General features: G+C 32.2%; 1 protein-coding gene across 1 annotated transcript; it reads left to right on the plus strand.

Annotated features, from left to right (window-relative positions):
• The first annotated feature begins 129 nt into the window (after positions 1–129).
• LOC145324701 (uncharacterized) lies at positions 130–22,100 on the plus strand. Its single transcript, XM_080167293.1, has 14 exons — positions 130–236; positions 1,871–1,916; positions 2,070–2,112; positions 2,304–2,410; positions 2,661–2,707; positions 3,245–3,321; positions 4,600–4,655; positions 6,037–6,082; positions 14,915–15,049; positions 16,129–16,217; positions 17,363–17,478; positions 18,186–18,255; positions 20,048–20,153; positions 20,877–22,100. Exons 1-14 carry the CDS (start codon positions 186–188, stop codon positions 20,968–20,970), a joined length of 1,083 nt encoding a protein of 360 aa, XP_080023419.1. The 5' UTR covers positions 130–185; the 3' UTR covers positions 20,971–22,100.
• The last annotated feature ends 219 nt before the right edge of the window (positions 22,101–22,319 follow it).

Here is a 22,319-nt window from a genome sequence, read left to right on the forward strand (position 1 = left end):
CCGTCTCGGACGGACGAACCGACCCTAATTACAGAAAAGCTTTGCTTTTAAAAAATCCTGTACAGAAAATTAGAAGATCATACAGATATTGTGATTTATAAACCAGCTTTGATATTTATGCATTATCAGAAATTCTATTAATATCCATTAATAGAATTAGTTTCTAATGCTTTTTTAGAAAAAAAATGTCATCCAAAGATGATTATGTGTATACCATTCCTGACATTCCCTGGAGGGTAAGTTTAATAGAGATTATAAATTATAGATAGTCAATAAACTGATTAAGGCATGGGAAAGAAGGCGTCTTAACTTTTTTTATAGCTAGCCGGTTCTTTTAGTAAGTAGTAGATGTAAAATTTGTCATAGAATTCAGATATGCAATCGGTTTTTTTGTAGACCTCTTATTTTTTAAGTAATTTAAGTTGTTTTTTTTTAAATTAAGTCGATTTTAAGGTACTAAAACGCAACAAAAAAAAGGAAAAAAATGGCCATTATGAACAAAAATAGTAAGATCTTTAATTTGACACCTTACTTTTTGAATTTGTCAGGTAATTATTGATAAAATTAATTTTTTTAAACCCACAAGAATAAAAACTTTGAACTTAATTTTATCATTACACAGATGAAAAAAATATGGGTTCATATATACCTTTAGAATCAGAAAAATATTACGAATCAATTGTAAGCAAAATTTAAAAAAAGTAAAAAAATAAAAATATAAAAATGTCCTATTATATTTTTTTGTACAGGCAACACTTTCTTCATCCCCTAATTACCCCCTCTTTACCCCCTTCCCATTTTTATTATCAATTCAAGAAATAAGATGGTTGCCTGTATAATGTAATATAATATTTTCATATAATTCCTTTTATTGTAGTTTATATACTATATTGTAAACTTTTTTTTTAGTTTGCTTAGAATGGATTTGTAATATTTTTCTCATTTTAACAGTATATATAATGCCTATTTCTTATGCCTGGGTAATGATAAAATCAAATTCTAAGTTATTATTCTCATGGGTTTTAAAAAATCAATTTTTTTCAATAATTACCTGACAGAATTGAAAAAGTAAGGTGTCAAATTAAAGATCTTACTATTTTTGTTCATAATGGCCATTTTCTTTTTTTTTGCATTTTAGTACCTTAAAATCGACTTAATTTTTTTTATAAAAACTTAAATTACTTTAAAATAAGAGGTCTACAAAAAAAACAATTGCATATCTGAATTCTATGGAAAAATTTACATCTACTACTTACTAAAAGAACCGGCTAGCTATAAAAAAAGTTAAGACGCCTTCTTTATAATTTTATTTTTCAAACCTTGTTTATGAAAAACAGATGTAATCGTACTGGACCAACAAAACCTTAAGTAGAGTTTTTAGAGTTTCCTAGTTAGAATAGCCGAAAAACAAAAAATCATGTGGGTAGAGTTTTCATTGGAAAGTAGAAAAACTGCTTTTTACTTGCACCGTTCTGGAATTATAAGTTCTTGTTTAAATTATTTGGCATTATTACTCAAAGTTTCTGGTGGAGAAAGTGACCTCTTCATACCCCCCCCCCTCCAGCCACTTTTTTTATTCTAAGGGATTATATTGTAATAATTTTACAATGGTTAAGAATTATTATGAAATTCCTTTAAATTTTTTCCATTTTGAAAAAAATTCTGTTCACCTCCATTGCATATTTTTGTAATTGTAAGGGGTATACTGTTACAACCTTCTTCCTTCACTTTTAAAAGTATTTTTCTAGTTTTAAATAAAGTTTAATTGGTCAAGTCTTTATAAAAGGGAAACTAAATAAAGCATATATATAGACCAAAATTAATCAGATTAATACAAATTTTGTTATTTGATAATTCTTTAAATTTTCAGAATCACTTCAGCAATCTTCTCTTTTCTGGTGACCTCATAAGCACAGGCAAATATTTAAAATTTTGAATGGTTTTTATGTTAAATTAAACATATTGTGTGTTGAAAATAAGAATATTTTACTCAATTTTTAATGCTTTCAACTTAAAAGGTACAAAGTGTTTTTTCTATTTGTAAATATTCAATAAAGTTATATATTTAGGATTAGAGTTATTTCTGGTTGGAGGGCTGACTACAATAGCTTGGTAAATATATTTACTTTTGATGTATTTAGTCAGTTCTAACTCTTTTTTATTGTTGTCCCAGGAAATTATATAGTAAAAGAAAAACTACCTTAACAACCTCAAATAGCTCCAAGCTCATCATTTTAGATATATGTCTTTGTATCAGATGAAAACATTGCACAGTTTATGGTTTTACCAAAAATATTTGTCAGGTTTAAATATTACATGGTGAATGTTGCTGGAAGCATGCCACTCCTTGAATTGGCAACCTTTATGTGGATCTTTTCTGCACAAAGACGAATTTATAACTCATATCTAGGTAAACATAACATTTTGCAAAAGAGAAAAATGTATCGTTAAAGAATTAATCATGGTTTATCTAAGTTTAATCTATTATTTAGATATAGAAATAATATATGGTGTAATATTTCAATTAGGAAATTTGAAAACAAAAATTTGAAATTAAATATATACAGTATGTTCACTTTCCCAAGAGAAATCGACATTTTAAAAGCTATATTGTAATGTGAATGTTGACTAGAATATTTTCTTTTTTTCTTTTAATTTAGAATCTGTATACTTTGCATTTCCAGCTTACAGAACTCAACCAGTAAAGGTAAATTTCAGAATAAAAAATTCAGCTTGTTGAACATTTAAAAAAGGTTAAAATACTTAAATTTCAATAAATTTTATTGGTGCTTATAACCTTTAAACTATCTAGAATGTTAGTCAATTCTCATTTGGAAAAATATGAAAATGTAAAAAATGTATATCTTGACTTATGTAAAATTTACCTGCAATAAAAAATCTGACTTTTTTAAAACAAGCATATAAAATTTAACTTGTCTAGCTGCATTTGAAGTAGAGGTTTGCAAAAGGGGGTGAAGGAAGTTTTCATGTCCACTTGGCAAAATTAACGGAGTTGGATACACATTCTTGGTTGTCCAGCTTCCTATACTCTCTACGCCCTTTTGATAATGGTCTACACACTCCTAAAACAGCCAAGAGGAGTTTAAGACCACAATACTTTTTAAAAATGTTGAGAAAAAAAATTACACTAGTTTTAACTATGAAACAACCTAAATTTTGGTTAAAGAGGGTGTTATTTTCTGTTACATTTTCTTTTTGGAAGAAGTGAATTCATATTATCTAGGAGCATGCACTAAAATCTAAAAAAGATTTGGTTGGAAGAGAACCAGAACAACTAGAAACTATTATCAAACATGACAGGTCAGAAAAATAATTCAAAGATTATTATATTATAATTTAGTTAAAAGTCATCAAAGGTCATATTGTTTTCTCTTAGAATTTGCTTTTTTAAACTCTCATCTTTGTCAATTTTTTATGTTAACCCATTAGTGCCGAACCGGGCATCAAAACCCGGTTCCGAAAAATGGAAAAAAAAACGGTTTCCGGCTTCATAATTGCATCATTCTCAGTATGAATCCCCCCTCTACTACCCTGACTTTCATTTCCCCCTGGAGCAGGCAGTTTAGCTTACTTCCGTTTGCTGGTATCGCTCAACAAAATTTGAAAATCATGAAAATTCAAATACCCCTTCTAACTTTTTTGTTTTTATAGTAAAGTCGCTGAATTTTTTTGTGAAATCTAATGTTTATTGACCAGTACATCTATTTGTGAATTCGTTTTATTCAAATTATAATTTTTTATATGATTTTTTTATCGTTTTTTTACGCCCTATTATGACCCGGTTCGGCTTGGCCATAAATACCCGAAAATTTTAAAACCCGGCTCGGTTTCGGTTTTTATTACCCGGTTTTAACTTTTCAACCAATAAAAATAACAGCTTACGTCATTAGTAAGGGTTTGAGCCACCCTAATAACCCTAGTAATCTCTATAGGTGTCACCCAATAGTTTTATGCTCGTTTTCTGATATGTAACACCCAAATTTTATATGTTCTTTTTTTGTAGTGTGTGTCTTTTAAAACTTTGAGCAACGGGTTTTTTTACCCGAAAACGGCGGCACCTATAGCCGAAACACTAAATTTGAAATAAATCGCTTCGTATTATACTTGTAGCTCTTTAGATTACATGAGGTTGTGTAGTTTTCAATTACGGATCGTATCAAAGTTCTAAAAAGTGTTCATCTCACTTTTGGCGTTCAAAAATTACATTTTTCGATTTTTGGTCAAAATAACCGGGTTTATACAGGTCAACCGGGTTTTAAAACTGGGGGAAAGCACCAAAAACGGGTGTTAATGCCTGGTTGGTATTTATGGCCAAGCCGAACCGGGTTTTTTTGCAACTTTCCTGTGCACGCCACTAGAGCAAAACAAAAAAATACGAATTCCGTTTTGACCATTATAAAGCTTCCCTGAAACTTACAGCTCGATCGGCCCATAAAAGTGGCGCTCGGCACTAATGGGTTAATTTAGAATGACATGTCAACAACAAAAAGCCTCCTCTGCCCCTACCTTTTGATAAATTACAATTTGTTAAAATTAGATTTTGTCCTATTTAAATATACACTATTGTTCCTTTTAAAGGATGACTTTGGTATCACAATTCTTTCTTGATGTATCCATCTATTTTCTCATTCCAGGTAATTTTTCATGTTTGGTGTAAAATAAACTTACCCTGTAATAACAAAGATGTTAAAAATGGTAACTACTTCTTTCGTTGGTCAAGGACATCAAAAAGTGAAAGTAGAGAGAATCAAAAACAGGGGGAAATTCTTTACTATGATTAGGTCGGATTGCTAGGCAAAAATAGTGAAATCAAAGGGTTGGTTGTCTGCAATGTACTGTAAGGTACTATAGGTATGAGGACAAAGACATAGAGTTAAGCTCTTTAAAATGCTTAAAAAAAGGGTATAAATTTAAATACATTTGGCTGAAAAATCCCAAATGACACATATTTGAATAATGAATTATACTAATATGATGTCATTCAGGATACTTTGGTCAAAAGTTTTTCAATTTATCCCCTCTTTTAAAGGCAATATAAAGAGCTTCATATACAGTGTAGGCTTGAGTTGACAAGTTCATTCTTCAGTTCAATAGCAGATCATCCTAACCACAATGTCACGTTTAAAATTAATTTTAATAAGGCTGACTCTCTATTACATATAGTACCTTCATTGTCCAAATTATAAAACTACAAGAGTTCTAATTTATTATTTACTAACTTCTTCGCCCATAGCCTCTAGAGGAAGTTCTTAAAAAAAAATTTATTAAATATTTCTGGTGCTACCACTTATTTTGAAAAAAGATTTTTTTTGGGGGGGGGGAGGGTGGAAATTTTAATCTTTTGGGAGGTTGGGGGTTTCCCAACCCCCCAAGAAAATAGCTTATAACCACCACATGACGAATAGGTATATACCCTGAAGAGTAGAATCCGTTCGGTTCAGTAATTACCAAGATCTTAAGGGACAGACAGACGGACGGACGGAGATACATCATTCTACTTTGTATTATAGATTAATGGGAGTTTGGTTACGGGGTTGGCATAGGTTTCTAGTTTCAAGTTAAATGTTGGCGCAAATATCAGGCAATTTAGCCATTATATCGGCAAGCAAATAATATCAGTTTATGGCTTTAGTATAAAACTAGCGGCTACACACCTATAGGCCTCTAGTGGCACTTTAAATGTTTAGAGTTAAATAAAAAATAATAATACTATACCTTGCAATGTTGCGAAGGAGTTTCTATCAAATTTCTACGATACTTTGCAATGTTACGTAGGAGTCTCTATTCAAAAAGAAAAAAATTCGATTTATTGTGATGTCTCTTGGGAGGGTGGTGGTACCATCCCCCAAAATAGTGAAGGCTTCATATTTTGGGTATTGGGTCTACTTGTTGCAGTCTTTCAGCAGTTAGATCGGTGTATTTCTTGCAGGCTTCCTTTAAGTAATAATATAGTATTAAATTTAAATTTCTGTAATTTTGTGTTTTATTCTAGGATAAATGTTTTGTTTGATTTAGGTTATTATCCAGCGGCTAAAGAAACATATGGACCAATGTATTACAGGTAAACACAATACATTTATTATCTTAGATGTTTAGTCACACACAATAATCCGTCAAACGCAAAATTGGAATTTTTAGCAGACGAATAATTTTGTTTATGTATAGTCATATGAGTTATCTTAAATACGAGCAATGAAATATCATATAAAAGAAAAAAATGTGTACAATTTCTACCAAACAATATAGTCGGATTGTTCTTACACTATTTTCCTATTGGCCTAATTAAGGGAATTTTTGTTAATACTCTCTATATTTAATAGCGGTTTCGAACCTAGCCTCTAGGGGCATTGCCCGAAGAGGTAATTTAAAAAATGTAGTACATGTGGTGCAGCACCAAATAGTTGGTATCATCTGCATTAACAACAAAAAATTATGGGGAATTTTTTTTTATTTTTAGGGGGGTTGGGGGTGTCCCACCCTCCAAAAAAATATCCTAAAACCACCACAGGACCAGTAGGTATATTCCCTGAAGAGTAGAATCCGATCGGTTCAGTGGTTACCGAGATCTTAAGGGACGGACAGACAGACGGAAAGACAGACGATCAGACGGTCAGACGGACAGACAGACAACGTTCTACTTGGTATTATAGGTAAATACAAATTATGAACTTTCACATAGTTTTACAGATTTTTCTATAAAGTTCTATTGAATAGGGATACGCTAAAAAGCTTAAACTTATGAAATTTAATTAGCGAAGCTACTCTGCAGATTACTAATGTTGTTTATGGATGTTGCTTTGCTCTAGATTAAATACTTCTTCATCTATCTGAGCTAATGTAATGTCAGTGTTAATGGCATCATCAATATCAAATAAAAATATATCATTACGGTCATCAACACCTTAAAACTCTGCAGTCCCATTATCTAGAGCTGCAGGAGCATCTTCTACAGTGCAGTGGTGGGATCAATAGTCAATGTCTAGGGGGGCTCTTCAAAAGTATAGATAGGGGACATAAAACAGCCTTAAACAATCTCAAGGATTAATTTAATCTAAAACTAATATAGCCTAAAACCATACCGTGACCTATGTAAATCTTCCCTATAAATGAGAATTCTATCAGTTTAGTGGTTATTGAAATCGTAAAACAAAAAAAACTTACTACTTTAAATAATAGGATATGCTCAAATGATGAACTTTTCTACTATCTACTATACATTACTATTGTTTCTTATTAATAATTATGTTCAGGATGTATTTGTGTTTAGATGTGAAATTAGCAAGAAATAGATGTATAATTGACAATTTTGGATGTTTAAATGCCTGTCTTAGATGTATATTTGTCAGCATACCTACGATACATAGCAAATTACTGTCGAATTTACATCCAGACAAACAATTTTGACAAAAATACATCCACTGTATTACTGCCAGTTGCAGGAACGGCAACGTCCCTATCTGTATTGTTTATTGCTTCATACGGTTCATAGCAGCCTATCGAATAACCAGATTATTACCTAGGTATGTTCAAGTACAACAAAGAAATGGCCAATATTCCTTTCATTTGACTTATTTCTGTCAAATGAATGATTATATATTGTTTCTTTTTTTCCCTAAAAATACTCACTGTTCTTGTTTGATATTAAAATCTGATAGAAGATTCTAGTAAAATATAACAAAAAGAAAAAGAATAATTATAACAGTACTTTTTTTACATAACTTTTTTTGAGAACAAGGATGACAACATTCATAACATGCCAGACATAAAAGCAATTAAAGAACACTTTTAACTATACAGTAAAAACGCTTTTTTTGTTAAAATCATGATAAGTTATCCCAGAAACTTTATAATAGAAATTTTAATAATATTGTACCTAATTGCCATAGGAATTCCCAATCCAAATATCTAATATGATAAGCCAAAGCATATAAAATTTCCCGGGCTAGTCGAAGAGTTAGTGGCTACCTTAGCCGTACATTAGATTAAAGGAATATGTAAGACAAAGAAAACCATAAGTTCTTGACTAGCCTAAGGCATTTGATAGAATTTGACCCAATATGATTGTATTGTGTAAAAAAAATACACTCGCTTTCAACAACGATAAGTGCGATTCTCATATAATCGTTTCTAGCTAAAGAAATATTTATGCAAGGTTTAAAATCGATAGGACAGCTTTTTTTAGAACAGTTACGCTTTCAAGATGTAAAAATAGAAAGATTATTTGATCTATTTCTGTAACAGATAACCTTTAGGGTTTTCCAATGAACTAAAGAACACCAAAAATAGATTTATGTGAATTTAATAATAATAAATCTTAATATAGAATCTTATATAAAACAAGGATGACAACAACTATAAGTAGCGAAACATAGAAATATAAAAAGATTTCAATTTTAAAATATGGATAAATAAAGAAGATTTTATAGGGCCTATGAAAAATTACATTATACTGGCCTACCATTGGTTAATTAAAATGTATACTGGCCTGCCAAGGGTTATTTATTCTGTGTATTGGACTGTCATTGACCATTTGTATTGTATGACTAGAGTTGGCTCAATATAACTATATCGCTATTGGCTAGTTTTCTATAAGTACAAATCTATCATCTATTTCTGAATAAATCTATTTTCCTCCCCCGCCATTACTATCTAAAAGAAAGAAGTAAATATTTATTAATTTAAATGATTTTGAAAAGATTTTTTCAATTATATTTTTTTCACATTACCATCACCAAAGGGTTAATATGATTAAAATTTTAGTTTTAATATTTTAACACAAAGGAAGTGTCGCCACAATCGAATTCTTTTAAAATACAGTTTTCTTAGATTTACTCTATTATGAATGAATATTTTATATTAATGAAATAAGGATTAAATACTTTAATGTAATTCAAATATCTACATGAAGTGAAAAACATTAATTCCATAAACAAATAGAATAAAGGTCCTATCGCTTTAGTCAATGAGAGTTTAATGAGGATTATTGGAGCACTATGAGTTTTAAACACTTTACCATTGGAAGACTCGAGCTCATTTATAGACGTTTATTTCCTATATAGATCTGTCATGGATCTTGATGCAATAAAGCAGGCCGTTTTGTGAATGTTAAAAATTGGAAGATTTCAATAAATAAAAGTAATCGCAAATATACTTAGTAAATAACATTTTTTTAAAGCACTTGTCATGTTTAGCATTATTGAAAAACTGTTAGGTGAATCATTAAGTAAAGACTCAAAAATAAGAGATTTTTGGCTAGAAATCAACCTTATTAGACAATTACTCAAAGCCCAAAAATAATGGACTTAAAAGTGTATTAAACTGTATATAAGGCATTTGCGGATATATTGATACCATTAATTTGCCTATTAGATAAAAAAAAGTATGTTTTTTTAATATTTTTCTCTTGCTACAAATCAAATTTCAAATTTGAGTCACCAAAAATGCTTAACTAATTTTTGCTCTAGAAGAATCATTTTTTGGAGTTAGAAAGTGCTTAATACCTCATTTTAATCGCCTGGCATTGCTTTATAATATACAGGTAATGACTTGGTTGTTTATAGAACAGCTGACTAAAAAACCGAGGTTTTGTGATAATCCCACTTTTGTTGTTGCTCCATAAATGATATTTTTTTTCTTAATTTTTTTGGCTGTAAAGAAGCTTTATATATTCATATAACATCCACATAAATTTGACTTTTGATATATTATTTATAACATCACCAGAAGGAATTGAATTTTGGAAAAAAATATCAATTTATATTTTACACTGTTATGCATTGTTCTTGTTCTTGTTTCTTAAAAATATTTATATTATTAAAAAGAGAATTATTTAACGCTTCTATAGGTATGTTTATCATTTTCTAGGCTAAATATAACTATAATTACACCATTTTAAAGTTAAACATCATAACATATAAACTCACTTATTGAATCAGTCTGTATTATTAAGCTGCCAATCCTTAAAACAGCTGCATTTCATTATTCTATTATATAAAGTAGTAAGCTTTTTTGTCTGTAGCTTAAGATTTTGATAACTAATGTACCTATTGACTTCTCTGTTTTATGGAAGCTTCTTATAGGTCCCTGATAGTTTTAGAATATTGAAAAAAAATATCAATTTATATTTTACACTGCTATGCATTGTTCTTGTTCTTGTTTCTAAAAGATATTTTTAAAAATTAAAAAGAGAATTATTTAACGCTTCTATAGGTATGTTTATCATTTTTCTAGTCTAAATATAACTATAATTTCAGCATTTTTTAAACATCATCATATTGAAGTTATTGTAATTTTTTTTAAAAATATCAATATCAAGAACTATTGGAACAATTTTTACCATGCAAAATAAAGTGTTAGAAAGTGTAGGATCCCTCACAATATCTATATGTCTGTCTATAATGCATTACACATGTAATGCTAATAGAGATCATAGACATACAAGCTTTTTTTTGGGGGGGGGGGGGGGTAAAATGGCGCGTGAAGCATGTTGCAAATTTCCCCCCCCAAAAAAAATTTTTACCCTGGGGGTAAAATTTGCTTGTGGGGGGTAATTCCCCCTCCAGAAATCTGTTGGCAGGAGAAATTTTGTTTACCCCACCCAAAATTTACCCTTGGGGTAAAATTTTTGAGGGGGAGAAATTTAAATTCAATTAAATAATTAGTAAATGCGCGAAGCGCGCAAAAATTTTTTTATTTTAGGGGAGGTATTTACTAGGGTTGGGCCGGATATTTTTTTGGCCGGATACCGGATATCCGGCGTTGGCCGGATATCCGGCAAATATCCGGTTATCTGGGCAAATTACCGGATATCCGGCCAAATTACTACATATTAAAGTATCAAAAAAGGATATAGTCCCTTTCGTGGCAACGCACAAATTTTTTTTTCATAAACTGGTGTTTTATATTATACTAAAGTAGTAAGCTTTTTTGTCTGTAGCTTAAGATTTAGATAAGGTTTTAGGCTATTTTACTAATTTCCTTACTCTTTTAAATTCAGATATCCTAGATCCTTGGAGCGCAGCTGCTAGTAAACAAACAAGGAAAACGATTCGTGAATAATTGATTTACTATTTTAATAACATTTTTAAAATTTGTTTATGTGTTTATCCATGCCATGGTTAGCTCTTTTTGTTAATTCAGGCGTGATAGAATTAATCTTAAATGTTGGATGATGATTTTTGTAGCAGTTGACAATCATTACTTCATGTAAAGGGACGTCCAGGTGGCTAGGCCAACTTCATGGTCCCTGGAAGCCCATTCAGTTATAAGAAGTTCACATTATAAGAGCACTCTTATAGCATCCACTCTATCATAGACGTCCAAGGGGGGAGGGTAAAGTGGCGATTACCCCAAACGAATTTTTCATTTACCCCCCCCTCATTTAATATTTACCCGTACCCCCAACCATTTAAGAGGGAGTATTTACCCCCCCCCCCCAAACAATTTTGGGGGGGTAAATACTAGGGTTGGGCCGGATATCCGGTGTGGCCGGATATCCGGCCGGATACCGGATATTGAAACTATCCGGCTGGATATCCGGCAATATAATCTTTTATATTTTACAACAAAAAAACTCTGTTTTTTTAATCTTAAATGGCTGTAATTTTCTTATTATTGAAGCTAGAAGAACATTTTTTTTCTGAATATGTTTATCTTTATGTAAATTTTATATTAGAAATCTCAAAATATAAATTTTGGTGGTGGCAGCAGTACTTGGCAGCTGCCAGCCACAAACTGACGGTTGGCAGGTAAACGGCAATGGATTTCATGAAATTGTAATATGTCATGAAGATATATAAAAAAAGCCTAAGTTTAAAATTTGAAATCTTTAAGTAAAAATTTGTGGTCACAGGAACCGTTTAAAGATTTCTGGAGACCTGGAGGTTCAGGACTTGCAGGATTATACTTGGAACCTGAAATCGACGTGAACACCTATATTACATATAAGGATATAGGATATTTTAGTATTAGATAACATGAAATGCTTTGTTTAAGTAAAAAAATATTTTTACTTTTTACCTGAATGACCTTACCAGATTTGCTGGCATCCTGTGCCCACCAGGAAGGAGGTATTAAAAAAATTTCAACTCTCAGTTATGTGTCATACCCATATTTTGAAAGTCACTCAGTTAGAGCCCTCTACCTTTTATACACATAAAATGGGATAGAAAAAAACCAAGGGGGGGGGGGCAGGCATTCAACGCCACCTCCCCGCCCATCCTCCAACCGTAAGGGGTTGATATTACAGATTGAGGGTAGTAATAGTTAATTAGATTTATTTGCTAAGAAGAAAGATCATTTAATAGTTACTTAATTTTTAAGTTTTAACCTTAATTTTATCCTATAATATAAAGTAGTAAGCTTTTTATGTCTGTAGCGAAGGATCTCGCTAACCGCTGAACTGCTATGGTTCTCCTTAAGAGTGAAGCTTCTTATAGGTCCCAGGGTGGTTTTAGGCTGTTTAATTTTTATAAAAAAGTCGTTGTAAGGTTTAAAGTTATTTTTCTGCACTTTCATGTCCCTTCTAATATCCCTAGATACTAGGGACGCAGCTGTTAGTATAATATAAAACACCAGTTTATGAAAAAAAAATTTGTGCATTGCCACGAAAGGGACTATATCCTTTTTTGATACTTTAATATGTAGTAATTTGGCCGGTTATCCGGCCGGATATCCGGTAATTTGCCCAGATAACCGGATATTTGCCGGATATCCGGCCAACGCCGGATATCCGGTATCCGGCCAAAAAAATATCCGGCCCAACCCTAGTAAATACCTCCCCCAAAATAAAAAAAATTTTGCGCGCTTCGCGCATTTACTAATTATTTAATTGAATTTAAATTTCTCCCCCTCAAATATTTTACCCCAAGGGTAAATTTTGGGTGGGGTAAACAAAATTTCTCCTGCCAACAGATTTCTGGAGGGGGAATTACCCCCCAAAAGCAAATTTTACCCCCAGGGTAAAAATTTTTTTGGGGGGGGGAAATTTGCAACATGCTTCGCGCGCCATTTTACCCCCCCCCCCCAAAAAAAAAAGCTTGTATGTCTATGATCTCTATTAGCATTACATGTGTAATGCATTATAGACAGACATATAGATATTGTGAGGGATCCTACACTTTCTAACACTTTGTTTTGCATGGTAAAAATTGTTCCAATAGTTCTTGATATTGATATTTTTTAAAAAAATTACAATAACTTCAATATGATGATGTTTAAAAAATGCTGAAATTATAGTTATATTTAGACTAGAAAAATGATAAACATACCTATAGAAGCGTTAAATAATTCTCTTTTTAATTTTTAAAAATATCTTTTAGAAACAAGAACAAGAACAATGCATAGCAGTGTAAAATATAAATTGATATTTTTTTTCAATATTCTAAAACTATCAGGGACCTATAAGAAGCTTCCATAAAACAGAGAAGTCAATAGGTACATTAGTTATCAAAATCTTAAGCTACAGACAAAAAAGCTTACTACTTTATATAATAGAATAATGAAATGCAGCTGTTTTAAGGATTGGCAGCTTAATAATACAGACTGATTCAATAAGTGAGTTTATATGTTATGATGTTTAACTTTAAAATGGTGTAATTATAGTTATATTTAGCCTAGAAAAATGATAAACATACCTATAGAAGCGTTAAATAATTCTCTTTTTAATAATATAAATATTTTTAAGAAACAAGAACAAGAACAATGCATAACAGTGTAAAATATAAATTGATATTTTTTTCCAAAATTCAATTCCTTCTGGTGATGTTATAAATAATATATCAAAAGTCAAATTTATGTGGATGTTATATGAATATATAAAGCTTCTTTACAGCCAAAAAAATTAAGAAAAAAAATATCATTTATGGAGCAACAACAAAAGTGGGATTATCACAAAACCTTGGTTTTTTAGTCAGCTGTTCTATAAACAACCAAGTCATTACCTGTATATTATAAAGCAATGCCAGGCGATTAAAATGAGGTATTAAGCACTTTCTAACTCCAAAAAATGATTCTTCTAGAGCAAAAATTAGTTAAGCATTTTTGGTGACTCAAATTTGAAATTTGATTTGTAGCAAGAGAAAAATATTAAAAAAACATACTTTTTTTTATCTAATAGACAAATTAATGGTATCAATATATCCGCAAATGCCTTATATACAGTTTAATACACTTTTAAGTCCATTATTTTTGGGCTTTGAGTAATTGTCTAATAAGGTTGATTTCTAGCCTTTTAAAAATCATGATTTTACCATTAACCCTTAACGCCCCCCTCTCCGGTTTTTTCTATCTCATTTTCTTTGTGTGAAAGATAAAGAACCCAAACTGAGTGAATTTTTAAGTATGGATATGACACATAACTGAGAGTTGGAATTTTTTGAATATCTTCATCCTGGCGGGCACAGGATGCCAGCAAACCTGGCAGGGGCATCCAGGTAAAGAGCAAAAATATTTTTTAACTTACCAAAATACTAAAATATTCTCTAGTAGTACCTCCTAATATTAAATACAGGTGTTCAAGACAATTTCAGGTTCCTAGGTATGATTCTGCAGGTCCTGATCCTCCAGGTCTCCAGAAATCCAGAATAATAAAAGTTGCTGCGTAGATGCTCACGTTCTTTTGAATAATCACACATATTTCACATATTTTCTATTGAAATTTTATAACAACTACAGGAACAGAAAAAATCGAAAATAAGAATTTGAAATAATTTCTAGTATAGCTTCGAAACCGATTAATACCAACTGGATTAGAATCTGTTCATAGCCATACTGAAAAATCATGTACTGTATTGCATATTGATCGTATTAAAGACAATTTTCCACAAAAATAAAGGTCATTAATACCAGTTTTGTTAGCCCCTCGTGTACAACTTTTATTATGTTCTATTTCTAGGATCTTAATGCTGATTTTAAACCACTATGTGATGTCGTTTGGTATGTACTGGACCCACAGAGCCCTGCATGTTAACCCCTACGGGTGGAGATATATACATTCTTTCCATCATTGGGCTAAACATCCGTTGTCTAGGTATATTTTACAAAAAAAAACAAGGATGACAACACCCACAAAAGCGAAGCACTGAAACGGTAGGACAAATGGACATTAACACTTGTATAGTGTTAGAACTGAATAATCAGAATATGAATGTATAAGAGACGAAGCAAAATAGTAATTAATTTTGTTGAAAAACTTGATACAGGATAATGTTTATGGACATACTTACCTTTTTAGGACTTATAGAGTTGCTTCGCTTATAATATTGTACTTTGTTGTCCCAGGAATCAGTATACCAAAAATCAGATCAATCGGATAATTATATCACATAAAAATTTGTTGGTAAAAAAAGTTTTTAAAAATCAAAATGTTAAAAATGAACGTACGGACTTTGTGGTAATGATTACCTAACTAAGTTACAAAAATCACCATGCAAAGTTTAACATTGATAGGACAATTCTAACGAGTCTAAATCAACGAAAAGAGCTATCCGTTACGTACAGACGTACTGACGGACGGACGTACGAACCGACCCTCATTATAGAAAAGCTTTGCTTTTAAAAAGAATGACAATATTTATAAAAGCGAAGCTCTGAAATGAACCGGTATAAAAATAACGAACATGAACCCTTGTAGAGTGTCAAAAGTTTGAACAAATAATTGTGTGAACTAGTTGCAAAATTGCGTTAATACAGAATTATTTTTGATGGCATAAGTAGTAAAATACATTTATTGGACTTGATTACAGAGATACTTCAAAGAGCTTTAGTGAGCTAGATCTTTAGATTCAGTCAGACATCCTTTTACTTTGTATCGAAGATTAGTTATTGGCCAAAAACTTTCAAAGCTTGTATGTGCTAGTTTTGAAGCTCAATATTTTGATTTAATTTAAGCTGATTAAAACTTTTAAACTTTCCTCATTTTTTTAGGTTCATTCATGTTTCATAGTTTTTAGTAAAAACAAGGATGACAACATCCATAAGAGCAAAACTCTGAAACGGTATGTGCATTAATATTCAGTTTATTCAGTTCTGACACTTGACAAGTGTAATGTTTGTTTTTCCTCCTGTTTCAGAGCTTCGCTTTTATGGATGTTGTCATCCTTGTTTTAGGACAACCTATCAAGACCACTGGTTTGACAATTTTGGAAATGCTATTGTGGGACACCTGTTCGCCCAGATACTTGTGCCATTAGACAACCAGGAAAACAGTTTATATATTCATACTAGTGGCTTCGCACTCAGCCTCTATGGCATACACGTCCAAGAGGAGTGGGTAAATGGCCGTTTAGCCCTCTCAAATATTAAAACTTCTAATTTTTTGTTCTTTCTCCTCAAAAAAAATACATCATAGTATACCCAATTAAATCTTTGAAACCCCTCATTTTAACCTCCTCACAAATAAAGCATGTACGTTCTCGCTCTATGGGATCGTCTCAAATTTATAATGGAGGGGGGGGGGGGGGGGATTGCAAATATTCACATTTAAAAGTGTTTATTATTTACTTAGGGGAACTTACACAAAAAGGAAGTTTAAAGGGCTATCAACATTTTGAGAAATAAAAAGAGTGGTGTGATAAGTTTTAACACGCAGCTATGCCAATATTAAATCTGTTAAGTAAATTAGACGGATAGACGGACTTATAGATCCTGATATGGAGTAGCTTCTTGTTAAGAAAAATATCAAAATAGTATTTAATTTATATTAGTACAAATGGAAAGTTTCCAGTGATTTAAGGGATCAACAAACTTATAAACAGCTATTTATTTATAAACAAGGATGACAACATCCATAAAAGCGAAGCACTGAAACGGTAGGACAAACGGACATTAACACTTGTATAGTGTCAGAACTGAATAATCATAATATAAATGTATAAGAGTCAAAGCAAAATTGCAAGTAAATTTGTTGAAATACTGCTTGATACAGGATAATGTTTATGGACATACTTACATTTTAGGACTTGATTATAGAGTTGCTTTGCTTATAATATTGGTCTTTGTTGTCCCAGGAATCAATATACCAAAAATCAGATCAAACGATTATTTAGATCACATAAAAATTTGTTGTTAAAAAAGTAGAAAAATCAACTTTTAATCAAGTTTAAAATGGACGTACGGACATACTGGTAATGATTATAGAATTGCTACGCTTTCTAAATCGTACCTAACTACTAGAGGAATCATCATGCAAAATTTGAAATCGATAGGACAATTCTAACATGCCTAAATTAACGAATAAAAGCTATCTATCTCGGACGGACGGACGGACGAACCGACCTAATTATAGAAAAGCTTCGCTTTTAAAAATTTCCTTATTTATGATAAATATAAACTTTTCTATCCAAGTTTTTCTGGCTATCTCGAAGTTTAAGAATCTGCGAAAGTTTAGAAAAACATTCTGGCGTGAGTTGTGGATTTAATATTGTTCATTCCGCTCAGAGATATTTTCCTTTTGCTCAGGTAAGCTTGCAGTAGCTGTGCTACTATACATTTAAGTCTGTCGTTCTGTCCTTCTGTTAGTAATGCTTATATTATCTTTAAATGTTTTCACATTTCCTTGTTGATATTGTTTATTTCACTTAAAGATATTTCCCCTGTGCACAAGTAGGCTTGCAGTGACTGTGCTACTCAATATTTAAGTCTGTCTGTCGTTCTGTCCTTCTGACTGTAACGCTCATGTAACCTTAATATGTAAATACACAGTTGCTTGATAATATTGTTCATTTCACTTAAAGATTTTTCCCCTGTGCACAAGTAGGCTTGCAGTAACTGTGCTACTCAATATTTAGGTCTGTCTGTCTGTCGTTCTGTCCTTCTGTCAGTAATGCTTATATTACATTTAAATGTTTTCACAGTTGCTTGATAATATTGTTCATTTCACTTAAAGATATTTCCCCTGTGCACAAGTAGGCTTGCAGTAACTGTGCTACTCAATATTTAAGTATGTCTGTCGTTCTGTCCTTCTAACTGTAACGCTCATGTAACCTTAATATGTGTTTGTGTTTGATTGATATCTAATTTTACCCATAGAACCTAGATCATTCTTTAAATCAAACAAAGATTTGCATTTAAGATTCTTAAACCTATATTTCTCCTAAAATGACTTTTGTCCATTTTTTTGTTTTATTATAAAAAAGTTGCTAGTTTTGATGTTTATACCTTTTTAGATGCCCCATCATCATGATTGGCACCACGAGGGACACAAGGGGTGCAACTATACATTTACCAGCATTGGGGGTGAGTTCTCTTTAGTTAAGATGCTACTTTGTAACTTACTTTGTCCGTCTGGTCGTCTATTCAAGATGCATCATGATGTGACTGGACAAAGTGTTTCAAATATCAGCCATGTGACGTCACAAAAAATGAGTGATAATCCATCTCTTCTTTATGGGTTTTCTTTCCCACCTCTCCTCTCATTTCCCTCATTTTTATGACGTCACATGGCTGATTTTTGGGACACTTTGTCCAGTTACATCATGGTTGGCACCACGAGGGACACAAGGGGTGCAACTATACATTTACCAGTATTGGGGGTGAGTTCTTTTTAGTTGAGATGCTACTTTGTAACTTACTTTGTCCGTGTGCTCGTCTATTTAAGATGCATCATGATGTGACTGGACAAAGTGTTTCAAATATCAGCCATGTGACGTTATAAAAATGAGTGATAATCCATCTCTTCTTTAGGGGTTTTCTTTTCCACTTCTCCTCTCAACTCCCTCATTTTTATGACGTCACATGGCTGATTTTTGGGACACTTTGTCCAGTTACATCATGATTGGCACCACGAGGGACACAAAAGGGTGCAACTATACATTTACCAGTATTGGTGGTGAGTTCTCTTTAGTTGAGATGCTACTTTGTAACTTACTTTGTCCGTCTGGTCGTCTATTCAAGATGCATCATGATGTAACTGGACAAAGTGTCCCAAAAATCAGCCATGTGACGTCATAAAAATGATAGATAATCCATCTCTTCTTTAGTGGTTTTCTTTCCCACTTCTCCTCTCATCTCCCTCATTTTTATGACGTCACATGGCTGATTTTTGAGACACTGTCAAGTTACATCATGGTTGGCACCACGAAGGGCAAAAAGGGTGCAACTATAGGGGGTGAGTTCTTTTTAGTAGAGATGCTACTTTGTAACTAACTTTGTCCGTGTGGTCGTTTATTCAAGATGCATTATGATGTAACTGGACAAAGTGTCTCAAAACTCAGCCATGTGACGTCATAAAAATGAGTGATAATCTATCTCTTCTTTTTTCTTTCCCACTTCTGATCTCATCTTGTTCTGGATATTTCTAGAGGTGAGGCAATTTTTTAGCTTACTTTTTCTGTTCATCCAAAAAGGCTATGATTTTGTCACTATGTAGCCCATGAGAGGTGTGCCATGATTATTAACATTACAGGTACTCTATTATAATATCCTTTGTCTGTCCGTCCAGAACGTTGTCATACCACATCATCATTACAAGAACGATGAAGGACATTTCAAAGATTCCTCTGAGCAATTATGTGCATTTACTATATAACCTAGAACTTTGTCAAATATATTCTGATTAATAGATGGCCCTATGAAAAAAAGCAAAATTTAATGGATTTTTTACTAGAAAAATGTTTGGATCTACTGCAGTTCATGACAGTAGAATATTGCTGGTAACGAATATTGTTAAAAATCTATGAATTTTAAAGGCTGCTAGCTGCCAAACGGCTGAACGTACAGGTCATACCCGCACACCATTTTAACCGGTATAAGAAGGCCTACAAATAATCTGGAATAGCCAAATGCGTAAAATAGGCCTTTTTCACGCATTTCTCTGAACTGCGAGATAATTATGCATTATTGATTTATGGCTATTCCAGATTATTTGTAGGCTCTCTATGCCGCTTTAAACAGTGTGCGGGTATGATCTGTACGTTCAGCCGTTTGGCAGCTAGCCGCCTTTAAAATTCATAGATTTTTGGCAATATTCGTTACCAGCAATATTTTACCGTGACCTGCAGTAGATCCGATAATTGTTTTGTTGTTACAGGATTATGGGACTGTGTATTTGGTACCAGAAAGACAGGTAGACATCCGGCCCTGGCAGAAACTTCCAGTGATAGAAAAATGGCCAACACAGAACAGAAAACTAGCAAGTAGGAAAAAATATTGTTAATAATTTAGGAGCCCCCTCCCCCCCCCCCCCCCCTTAATTCTTGTGATGAAATAAATTGAAACCAATTTGTAATATTTCATTTGTTTTGTTTTTTTATACAAGGTAAGGTTAGGTTCTTTTGGGTACTGGGCTGGCCCGTAGGGGTCACTAAAAGGAGAACCCCCTCCCCTTATATTCAATTTATTTCTAAAAAGATTTACTTCAAGGCGTTCAGTTATTTCTGAAAAGTTTTTGTCCCAACTTTAAATATTTTGCCAATTTTAAACAAGGGCTCAAATCCTTATAATAAAATAACAGGATGTCTGTTTGTCTGTCTGTTTGTGTGTACCAAAGGATCTCGCTAACCGCTAAACCGATCAGGTTCTCCGTAACAGGGTACCTTCTCTTAAGTCCTGTGAAGGTTTATAACTATTTTGGGGGAGGGTACTACCACCCTCCCAAGAAAAATCACAAAAAATCTATAAAAAAGTTTTCGCCCTGACACTTCAACATAACATAAAGAGGTATTGTAAAGACTTAATCGCAATATAGATAAGTATCGTAGACACTTGAACCAAAACAAATAGAGGCCTCTAGGGGTGTAGCCGCTAGTCCCTGATAAAGTGCCAAACATTCTCTTGTTGAGCTATAAGAAGTACCATGAATAAATAAATAAAGTTAGAATTCTCATTATTGTATATAAATATAATTTCAATTATTTAAGGAATTCAGTTTTAAATCATCCCTGGCTGTGTTTATCTCCTGTTCTAATGGTTGGAGCTTTGGCCGCGGTAAAACTCAAATATCAACTGGCATAGACGGATCATGAAAATGACTTTGTACAAAAAAGATATACATATTTATTTACTATTGAATTGCAATTTTTATAATTTGCCTACTTTTTTTGACTATTGTTTACCACTTTTGGATGAACTGAAATTTAATTTCCGAATGTGTACACAGTTTCCTCGGAGTTTCCTCATCCTATATCAATAATTACTACCAGCTAAAAAACCTTAGACTTCCAAAAAAAATCAAAATTTGAATTTCTAAACGATTTATACATTATACATTAAAAATTTTAATTTTTCAAATTTAGATTTTTTTGGAAGTTTGAAGCCTTTTTAGCTAGTAGTAAAAATTGAAATAGGATGAGGAAACTGTGTACACATTCGGAAATTAGAATTTAGTTCATCCTTTTTTAAGGGATTGGCATCCAAATTAGTAATGGATATAGAATATAAGTGGATATTATGGAAAACAGTAAAAGTGTTGAACTATGACGTCAGAAAAAATTAACAATTAACCAATGAGAAGCCAGTATTCACAATGGTAAAATATATAGCGGCCTCTCATTGGTTAATTGTTAATTTTTTCTGACGTCATAGTTAGACACTTTTACTGTTTTCGATATTATGCCAGGAGAAAAATTGTCGTCAATTTTGGTTGCTATAATCACATATTGGTCAGTTTGTTCATACAGTACGAAGGGGATTTGATTGGGTAAATTATTTGGAGAGAGAGAGAGAGAGAGTTATTTTAGCCAACTACAAGTTTCCCTTTATTAGAGTACATGATAATCTTGTGTTAAGATCCAAGTTATGATAAATCCATTCATGTACAAAGCCCAAATTGTGTCAAAAATGATCCATGTGACGTCATTAAAATGAGGGAGATGAGAGGCAAAGTGGGAAAGAAAACTCAAAAAAAGAGATGGATAATCCCTCATTTTTATGACGTCACAAGATTTTGACACAATTTTGACACAATTTGGGTTTTGTCCATTCAAGTAGTGAAATACACTTTTAATATAGAGAACTACATTTATAGTTATGATATCATTTCAAATTGAAATTAATAATGATTAATAAAAAGCTATGCTTTCATGTAACATATACAGAATTTGTTCTTGTTTTTCTGTGCAAGCCAAAATAAAATAAAATTTACAGTTATTGTGTTATTTTCTGTAGTTCAGCTACTTTGTAATTAGACTAGCGGCTTCGCCCCTAGCCTCTAGGGGCTGTGCCCCAAGAGGTTTGATCAAACCAATTTTAGATATAAAAGAAATTTTTTTTTTAATTTCTTTTTTTTTTTTTGGGGGGGGGGGGTAGTTGACCCCACTGTTTTAATTTTAGTTTTAAAAAGAATTTTTTTTTTGGGGGGGGGG

Source organism: Acartia tonsa, chromosome 7 (assembly GCF_053477335.1).
Source record: "Acartia tonsa isolate MP-2025a chromosome 7, ASM5347733v1, whole genome shotgun sequence".
NCBI classification, from domain to species: domain Eukaryota; kingdom Metazoa; phylum Arthropoda; class Copepoda; order Calanoida; family Acartiidae; genus Acartia; species Acartia tonsa.